General features: G+C 37.4%; 1 protein-coding gene across 1 annotated transcript in view; it reads right to left on the bottom strand.

Moving 5' to 3' along the window:
- Positions 1-5421: 5421 nt before the first annotated feature.
- The window catches only part of FSTL5 (follistatin like 5), a 312282-nt gene continuing 306749 nt past the window's right edge, over positions 5422-10954 (bottom strand). The window contains exon 14 of the mRNA XM_075029092.1: positions 5422-7824. Coding sequence (XP_074885193.1) covers positions 7122-7824 — 703 coding nt within the window. The 3' untranslated portion in view covers positions 5422-7121. The remainder of the gene's footprint in view (positions 7825-10954) is intronic.

Raw genomic sequence — 10954 nt, 5'->3', positions numbered from 1 at the left:
AATATCCTTGGTTTAAGATGAGATGTTCAGAGGTAAGGATTTCAAGTGACAAAACATATTACTTTTTGAGTTTTGCTTAGGCCAACCTTAACACTTGGGTTTTTCATTTGCAAGTGTACATTTAAATACCTGCTGTGCAAGCTCAGTCAGAAAATTAAACAACTGAAACAAATTAAGATTGCTACTGTTTCCATCCCCAAGTCGTAGTCATAGAATCACAAGGTAATTCAGGTTTGAAGGGACCTTGGAAGATCTCTAGTCTGACACCCTGCTCAAAGCCAGTTCAGCTAAAGGTCAGACAGGTGTAATCCAGCCAGGTGTTTGAAAATCCCCAAAGATGAAGGCTGTACAGCCTTTCTGGGCAAGCCACTGCCATGCTTGGCTGTCCTCACAGCTTTTCCTTATATCCAGGCTGAAACTCTTGATTCAGTTCATGTTGTTGTGTCTTGTCCTCCCACTATGCACAGCTGTGAAGAATCTAGCTCCATCTTTTTTATAACCTCCCCATAGGTACTAGCAGGCTGCTATTAGGCCTCCCCAAAGATGTCTCCTCTCCAGGCTGAAAAAGTCCCTTTACCTCAGCTCTCCTCATAGGGTTGCCAGCAAAAAATGGAAATAAGGTTCCAGCTCTTCCCCTTGTTTGGATTAATGCTTTCAGTCGAGTCACCTGTATTCAAGAAAGCTGAACTTCAGCTGTAACAGCTATGAAAAAAACCACGGCGATCAAGCATTTGTCACTGAAAAAAAACAGTGAGAAGTTGCGACAATTGTTTACACATACAGTCTGAAAATTAACAAACAAGCAGCAGAATCATTTAAGGCACAGAATTACATCACAAAAAATGGCATAGTCATGAATAAATTTATGCTGGAAACCTTCACTGTTTTAACACAGAACTTAATAAAGTTTTGGAGGATTTTAGAAATAAATGTGTAAAATGAGTTTGTGATAACAGTCCTACAAAGTCTGATATTTTGCAAAGATGTTTTAAAGGAAACAAAATTATTCATTGTATATTGATCCCTATTTTAAACATTTTTCTGGTTACTTGTGCAAGCAAGGAAAGTTTTGATATTTATTGTTTTTTTTATTTTCTCTTCATCCATAGTAATCTTTATCCTGGGCTTACATTTGTTGTGGCTTAAGCCCAGCTGGCAACAAAGCACCACAAACCCGCTTGCTCACTCCCTGCCATGGTCCCGGTGGGATGATGAGGAGAAAATATAAACACTTGAGGGAGGGATCAGTCACCACCTATGGTCATGGGCAAAAGACAGGCTCAACTTGGGGAAGACACAAAATCAATTTAATTTACTAAAAATCAAACCAAAACAAGGATAATAAGAGGTAAACCCGAATCTTAAAACACCTTCCCCCACCCCTACCTCCTTCCCAGCTTGACTCCAGTCCCATTTCTCTCTCCCTCCTCCTCCCCAGCAGCGCAGGGGGACGGTGAATGGGGGTTGGGGTCAGTTCATCACACCTTGTGTCTGCTGCTCCTTCCTCCTCAGGGGGAGGACTCCTCACTCTTCCCCTGCTCCAGCGTGGAGTCCCTCCCATGGGACACAGTTCTCCACAGAACTTCCCTGGCATGGGTCCTTCCTGTGGGCCACAGTCCTTCAGTCACAGACTGCTCCAGTGTGGGCTTTCCCATGGAGTCACGGCCATCTCAGGGGACATCCCCCTGCTCCGGCGTGGGCTCCTCTCTCCCCGGGCTGCAGGTGGGCATCTGCTCCCCCGCTCCCCTCCGTGGGCTGGGGGGACACAGCCTGCCGTCTCACCAGGGGCTGCAGGGGCATCCCCTCCTCCGGCGCTCCTCCTCCCCTCCTTCCTCACCGACCTCGGTGTCTGCAGAGGGGTTCCTCTCACATTCCAATCCCCCTACTCACTCACTGCCGGTTCCCCTTCCTAAATCTGTTCTCCCAGAGGCGCTACCACCGTCGCTGATGGGCTCGGCCTTGGCCAGAGTCGGGTCTGACTTGGAGCCGGGGAAGCTTCTAGCACCTTCTCACAGGAGCCACCCCTGCAGCCCCTCCCCCACTACCAAAACCCCACCACACAAACCCCAAACAACGTCGTTCATTGAAGCTCTGAAATTGGCCACAACCTGGCAGAAACACGGTACTGTCAAGTCACACTGCTACTGGTTGATACATGCTGCTTGAGGACTTAGAGCTAATTTAGAGTCAGAAGTGCCTTAGGGTTGGATATTGCTGCTAAGTGATTTTCTTTAGCTTATCGTTAGGAGTCCTCTATCTCAATGGAAAATGTCGGGTACCTCACAATTAGAGCTTGGAGATGCAGAGGATGAAAAAGATGGTCTAGACGTAGCTAATGGAACTGACACAGGGTGTAGGACCCCACTATGACTTCAGTTTGCTACTGAGAAGAGTTAGAAGGTTAGAAGGTGCCTCCCGCCGCTTTGGATCTGAGTTCAGAGAGCTGAAAATAGCCATCTACAGTTTTTGAAGATGTGGCCTTTCTTTTCTTTCAAAGTGTAGATCCAGGAAGAGCAGGCAAAGGCTTCCTCCTTTTTGTACCCTATCCAATGGTGAGAATGCTTGTCCAGGATACAGCATAGCCTGGTTCAAATCCACACATTTACGCAATAAAGTTAAATCAGACAAAACTGGAATCTGTTGACCTATAAAATATTTTACAAAGCTTATCCATCTGTATTGGTTTTCCCTAAGGTTGTTTGAGAGAATGACTGGCAGAATAAGGAGAATAAGTGAGAGTTAGTTAATGTAATTTTGAATTTTTATAATATTTAGTAGGCATGTTCCTGTAGCAACTAATTGATAGGTCTTGAAATGCATTACAGGTGTTCACTTCAAAACACCATGAAAAGGGGGAAAAAGGGTACAGATGACTGGTAAACATGGTTTGTTTCTTTGCAGAATTATTTGAGATCTACCAATTTATTTACAAAATATCCTGCAAAGTATCTTGTTACTGGTCTTTCACTAGGTAAAAACAAATGCCCCAATTAAGCTTACCATGCTCTTTCAGTTTAAATCAAACTGAGTATCTTGTGGTAAGTAACCAAAATGTTGTAGTAACTATGTTCTTTTCTTAATACAACGTTCATAATTTGCAAATCTGCTATTCTGTAATCCATAGTTGGGAATATTTCATTCCTAACTGAAATGCAGACACTGCCTCGGTGTAACAAAACAGCTGTTCAATAATACAAAGAAATACCATATTCAAGCTCAGAAGATCCTATTAACTGAAAGAAGTTGAAACTGATGATGAAGAGTCACTATTAAAAATCTACCTAATACTATGATATTCTTAAATGTTCAGATGCCCTTTATCCTGTATTTAACAGACAGTCTTAATGATATGGTGTGAGCAGGAGGGTCAGTAAAAACTGAAAATGACACTTAACCTCATTGATATCACTTAAAAAATATGTAGAGTTTTTTGAAACGTATTTCATCATTTCTTCCATTGAAGTTTCTTAAGACATGCTTATACAAGGCATATTTCTCACGTATTTGCAAAGACATCTTATGTTTGGACTTATGAACTCTTTGGCACCATATGTCTAGATGTTTGAAGGAATTTGTTTATGGGAAATATAATTAAATGCACTGAAGGGGTTGTTCTGAGCTCAGTTTACTTATTTATGCAGTTGCTTAAATAGCAATCCCTCACAATTTGTTATTATAAACCAAGCAGTCAGAAAGCATATAAATGAAGACAGACGATGACACTCTGGACCACATGCAAAAAGTGAAAAAATTGCAAGATCATATTTTGAAGTAAAATTCTCTACTAGCTTATAAAAGAGAAACTTAGAAAAAATAATCTGTTTTTAATCCCTCATACATATTGATTGATGTACATATAGTAGTGCAGCAAATAACTAGCTGTTTATCAGTATGGAATAGTAGTTTAAAAGATACCTTCAGGCACGGACTACTAAAAATGCCTATTGTCAAACTGAAGGGAAAAGTAACATTTTTTTTACTTTGGCAACATTTTTTCCTTACCTTGGTGACTTAAAATAGCTTGACAGAGTCCTTTCTCCATGTCTCATAAATAATATATTTTTTTAATACCTTAGCAAAAGCAGCTCAACCATCACAATCCCTGGTGAAGAGCACTCTGTACTGTCCTCAAATGCACATCTCTAATTCATTAGCATACCGTACAGGAGCATAGTGGAAACTTTCAGCAGCTGTACAGAACTTGGTCTTCAATGTACATTTGGCTTCTTCCATTACATTTCCATTATCTTCTGCTACTTTTCTCTAATGCTTTTCCATAAGAAAATCCTAAGTCTTGAAAGTTTGTAACAGCTTGTAAAATAAGAGTGTTCAACATAAGAGAAGGCATTCGTTGCCTCTGCTTTCAACAGCAATTAGGAAAGAGGATTCAAAACCAACTGTTGTTACATCCGGGTTTGTATTAAGGGAAATTTGAAACACTGAAAACAGTGTTTGATTTTTCATTTATTCAGTGGGATCAAACAACTCCTGGACACCAGAAAGCTGTTTCAGTTCCATAACTGGGAAAAAAACCAAACTGTGGTTTTTGAGCTATTACACTGGACTAGCTAAACAAAATACAGGGAACTGGCAATAGTTCTTTACCAAACTGCTCTAGCTGGAGTCAGAGATATTCTTAGGATGGGAATAGAGAAAATGGTTTCAAACATGAATTCTAAACTGATTGGGACAGTTTCTATACTAGACAAATTACTGTGGTATTATTGACATAGTCAAAGAGATTTTCGTCTCCTGTTACATATAATGAGCAACATAGTCTATTCAAGTTTTAAAGCTTCTCCAGCCAAATGCTGCTAATACAAAAGAATAAGATGCTGCTAAAACTGACAACTGACTTTGATAGAGATTGTAAGACACCATGCACAACACAGGACAACTTTCATTGTCAAGGGAATCTCACTATCATAATGGGATTCAATTCTTATCTGTAATGTTAATGGTTAGGCAAGGAGAGGGCAAAGTAAATGTACAATCCAGCTACACCAAGCAGACTGGATAGGGAGTTGTTTAGCTGTGCTACTGGAGTGCATGCTTCTTGGTTTGGGCTTACGTGTTTGTACGGTTTCTAGACTAGAGGGTTTTGGCTTCAGAGACTAGGCATGAGAATAGACATCTGTCTATATCCTAATTTCTCTGTGCCTAATTGATTAATAGATGAGCTTTTCTTTGTAGCAGCCAAAGGAAACTTTTCCAGTTAGTTAAGCTCTTCTAAAAAAGTTTTTTTTTTTCCACACTATATATTATTTTATATATATATAAACACATCTATTTATATATGTAAAATAATAGGCAGATAAACTTCCTTCTACCTTGCTTTCAAATAAAGTCTGTGTTACATGCCACTTCAGTGTGGCTACATTGGAGCATTCACCAAAGTCAAGACTGTTTAAAATTTATGGGGTTTATTCTCCTTTTGTCAAGCATTTTCTACATACAGAACATTCACATGGTGTAAGTTACAGAAGAAAAATGCATGAGACAGACTACTGCAAATAAGTAACAGTTTACATGATTCTTGTTTGTTCACAATGGAGAAAAGTTGTTAAAAAGGAAAGCAGATTCAGTAGCTAGAAATGTAATCAGACTCTTATCTTAGTTAAATCTACCTAACAGGAGGTTTGCTCAAGCTAGAGAGATCTACTGTACCACACAGGGCAGGATGCTAAATGCACACAAGATTACAATGCTAGAAAATTCCAGATTTCTAAGCATTTTTACACAATCTAAATTGCAGTAAAATTTTGTTTAAAAAAAGATATTTCTTTCTGATTGCCTTCAGTAAATGGAGGTCAGTTTAAGAGCTTATAAGCAGTCTTTAGCAAAAACATAATAAAAATAAAAATACTCCCAAACTTTGAAGTCATTGCTCTAAGTCTGGATAGTTGTTTACTGCTGGCTTTCTGATCCTACTGACTTGTTATTCTACTTCTGGGAATCTTATTTTTCCCATTTACATGTTTAACCATTGTTAATATTAGAATTCTAAGTAAACAAACTATAAAAAATACAAAGTTTTTGTTGTTTGTTTGGTTTTTGCACTAATCCAATTGGATGCATGGAATAGAAAATCTGCTGAGCTAACCAAATAGTTTAACAAATATGGATCAATGGTACAATGCATAAGCAAAAATGTTATCTACTGGTTGTAGACTTCAGTTCTTTGCATTTTCAGTTTCTTAAAATGCATTTTGTTTGTTTTTAAATAATGGTTTCCTTGGCGATATAAGTGAAGCTTTTTGATGCCAGGTTTTTAGAACGTGGTTTACTCTGAAAGGATAAGTACAATATTTCTCTTTCATAGAACTGAAACCCCTTGCTGATGAAAGCCTGTGACAGCTGAAAAACCTAACATCTTTTTTTTTCTAAAAAAAAGGTTAAGCTTCTGCAAGCAGCCCTCTCAACTAAGACGGACCATAAAAATAAACTCCTCAAATCGCAGTGATCAGAAAACACTGCAAATATTACTTCTTTTTTTTTCCTCCATGTATGTTCCACAACTTGAGACTAGAAATTTGATACCAAAAGTTTCTTTCCAATGACAAGGAATCCTGTAGCCACAGTGGGAATAAATTATACAACTTCTATGCTTTACCTTTTATGTGAGACTTTCACTTCAAGGCACAAAAAGATTAAACAGTGGACTGAGCAGAACAGGACATAACATTTCAGTTTAAGGAGTCAAAGGTTGTACAACAGCTCTTATTTTGTGTCTGAAGCAAACCAAACCAAAATTTGAATCATATTTAAGTCTTCCATTTACAAATGCAAAATATCATATTAAATTCCCTGAAGCTTTTGTGGTTTTTTTCCTACTTCCTTTAAAATAATGTATGATATTTATCATCAGTTTCAATATTTAGTAATTTCAGTCAAACAATACAATCTCAGCTGATAAATAATAAGGAGTAACATTACCAAATAGCTGTTGTTTTAGTAACTTTTATGTGGAAGTTGATTCAAATTGTGTTCAAGTCAAAGAAATAACAGGTATAGAAGGATCTAAAAATTTAAAATTAAAATTGTGTAAATTTGCGGACTGGTGTAATTTAAGTGCAATGTAGTGTAAAACTATTAATTCGGTAAATATCTAACACAGATCCTTATGCTTCTCCAACCCAAATTACTGTGTTGCCTCTCTCAACTTCAGTGATTTCACAATTTAACTTATTGAGCCGTCCATCCAGGATAAACAGAGATTCCTTGGAAGGGGTCATGAGATACTGACCAAAAAGGCCGCTGTCTTTTATAAGACGGTTCTTACTGTTCCAAGGCCATTCACCTGCCTTGACAGGCTCCTTCAGACTCTTCACCATCTTAACCTTGCCAGAGGAGAGCTCCATGAAGAGAACATCAGTTTGTGTGCTGGAGCTACAGTAGACATTGTATTGATGAGCTTCTGTGAATGATGGCTGAAAAGCTACATCAGATATGTGCAAATTAGTGTGAATGTCAAATGCATCCTGTATTTCTCCTCTCATTGTTATGGACTGGATCCTCATGAGACCTTTTGCATCATCAATACTGACAAGGTAGTGTCCATCTGGAGAGACATGTGGCGTGCCGGTTACGTCGCCATTATATCCAATCACAGAATCAGTAACGCTATCCACTATAAGCTGTGGTAGGACAGCCCCAGTGGTATCAGGCTTACAGCAGATAAAAAAATATCCTCCAAGATGTGTATAAGCCAGTGACTGAGGAATGCAGTTATAATCCTTTAAACTAATTGTCTTGATGTATGACATAGTTTCTAGATCAATTTTCTGGAGCAAAGGCTCATCCTTATGAAGAATAAATCCAAACCTGGAAGGAAAAGCACAAAATCAAAGAAAGTCTGTATGCATTATATACAAATGGGAAGCCATTATAAGCAAAGCAGATGAGTTAATATGTGCAGCCGTGTATTGCTATATATGTCACCTTCAGATGTTTCAGATATTAAGCAGTTTATAATATTTAATTTTTAGTGTTCTTGTAATTGTAATTTAGAGTCCATCAAATAAAATGTCTAAAACCCATTTATCTGATTAATGGGAAAAGTAGTTTTTTTCCTACTGACATAGGGGAAAAGGTAAACATTACTCTGAGCACATCTATTCAGTTATAAGTTTTACAAAAGCCAGGAAGGAGAAAAAGATTACATATCAATAGTACATCCCACATATTTTAATTCACTTCATATAGTTCTTCGACTTTCTTGAGAACATTAACTTAACCCAGCGCTCATTGTTATTCAGATAATTATCTGAATCTTCCTCATTTTAATTCAGTAGAAATGAATATCGTAAAAGGATTTAGGTTTATGCCTCCCAACTATACAAGACCCATATTTCTTACAATTTAAATGACCCTTTATGCTTTTTCCATACATCAAGGAATTTTCACTGAACATGAATAATACAGTTAAACTTTAAAATCCTAGAGTTGAATGTTTATAACATTTTAGATATAAACTGTATGACTATTCTCTAATGTTAATGTGTAAGTTCTGACTGCACAATCATTTGATTGCATATATGCAAAAACCATGGAGTCATGGGAAAGTATATTAGTTTTGCTTATAACCTAAGTAGCTTTCACAGCACTTTTCCCAAACAGCTGTTTTCCTTTGGCACATCTCTTAACATAACATTTTCCTCTGAATCTTTGATCCTAAGAATGAAGCTGCATGCTGAATACATAATCTAAAAATACCTTTCGCATCCTGTTGATATAGAGCACTACGACAGCCAGAATGTTCCAACAATTGAGTTGACATTAGCACAAGATTTTCACATGGTACTTTGCAACGCCAATAGGTTTACTTATCAGTGAACCACCAAAGTAACAGGTCAAAAGGTTTCAGGACATTGTTCAGTCAGTTCCTCTGACATAAGACAAGGTGAATTATATTTGCACTTCCTACTGAATTGATAAAAGTACATTTACAATTTTAGCCCCGCCCTCCAAAATCCTTGCATAGTGCTTCAATATCATAGGATCATAGAATGATTTCAACTGGTAGGACCACTGGATTTCATTTGGTCCAACTCCCACCGAAAGAAGGGCCAGTGTGAATCAGACTGCCCGTGATTACGAGTTGAGCTCACTATGAGATCATTTTTGTCTTTGATTATTCAGCCACTTATAAATATATGGAATCTGAATTAAATTGTCTTGGTTAGAAAATGTGTGAGTGAGCCTTTAGGAAAATTATGTCAAAATAATTGACAATTACTGCTACTTTTCTATTCACAAGGTCTCTTGTTCTGCCATAGAGGAAGACTAGGATCATCAGGCAGAGTTTGATTTTCAGCTGTTTTGGCCATCTATTATTATCCTTTTCCTGCCCTCTTTGGGCAGGCATAAATCCTTGATTCCTGATTCTGTTATTATGTAGTAAGGATTTTTTGGTCATGAGAAACAAACTTGTGCTGTATTATGTACAGAATCATCCTGTAATAGAAGAGGTTAAATAGCAAGCAACATTCTGACATTTCAAATGTTTTTGGTATACCTCAATGTTAAATAACCAACTTTACACATGTGAGCAGTGGTTACAAAAGGACAACAGAATTAGCTGATTGATTGTCTTTCACATAACAGCCTCCAACGTAAAACAACAATCAGTGAACTGTCCAAGAGCGTTCACAGCATTCTGGACAATGACTTACACATATCTGCTACTTAATCTTTACTCCTGCAAAACAACAACCAAAAAAACCAGTGCATCTTAAAAGGACTTTTTTCTGGATGAGAATTGACTGAGGGCTAGACATTGTCATCACTGTTGGTTTCATTAATATCAAATGCAAAACAAAACTGAATTATCTAGATTGCTAAATCAAGCACTATAAAATAAGAAAACATAAAAGCAACAAAAACAAATATAGAAAGTTATATTAGAATTAAGATTATACACAATATAAACTCAGCCAAACTTCTTGACCTGTTAAGTTTATTGTGTATAATCAATCTTCAGCCCTACTTCTAATAGAATTAGGTTCATGTAGTTACATGCAGACCACTCTCTCTTCATCCCTGCCCTATGCTAGTGTTACTGCTTTGGAATCCATCAGCCACGTCTGAGGAGCAGAGGTTGTAAAGGGGTGGGGGGTGCGGGCGTGGAGTTCATGTGATGCAGATTGGTGGCTGAGTGGAGGATAACGACGCTCCTGCAGCGGGAAGCATGGGGTGAACTCAGCAAGAATTCATCCTATGGCTTAGATTTAGCATGTACAGGTGTCAGGTTAGAAAACAGAGAGAAGGAATGTGGAGGAAAGTGGACGTACTGCTGTGCAAGAAGATGGTACACGCAAGATTGATTAGGGTATTTTTAGAGAGAGAAAGTGGATACATGGGAGAATCTGTGATTATTGTGAAATGGTGTAACACAGGGGACAAAAATCACACTGGTTAAGCCAAACATGGAGAAAATTGTTTAAAAGTGAGTTAACCTATGTAATTCTGGGAAGACAAATTCAGTAACACAAATTGGTGAACATTAGAAATACAGTAAAATTACCTGACTTCTAAAATAAATAGGTAAAAATTATTATTTTCAAAGAAAAATGGATTTTTTTACTTAGGTCTGCTCCTATTCAATATGATTTCTTAAATTTCTGTTCTTAGAAGAAATGTACTTAAATTACATTTAAGTTTATGAATACCTGTGTTAAAAAATAAACCTACTATCAATTAGTGATGTCATTTGCATAAATTAAAAAAAATAACATGACGCTCATGAACCCTTCTCAATTCTCATTATTTTAAAGAGTGAAAGGTACATGAAAGCAAGGGAAAATATCTAATTTTAGGTCAATGTGATGGCAGGTACTGCACACATTAAATACTTTACTTTCAGCTCTTAAAGTTTTATTTAATCTATTTTAATATAAGTACATAGTGCAGACATTTTTTGCTTTAATTACTTTTAATCTCAATTTCAATAGCG

This window comes from Buteo buteo, chromosome 1 (assembly GCF_964188355.1).
Source record: "Buteo buteo chromosome 1, bButBut1.hap1.1, whole genome shotgun sequence".
NCBI lineage: Eukaryota > Metazoa > Chordata > Aves > Accipitriformes > Accipitridae > Buteo > Buteo buteo.
The sequence above is the reverse complement of the archived record's forward strand: the minus strand, read 5'-3'. Positions and strand labels throughout refer to the sequence as shown.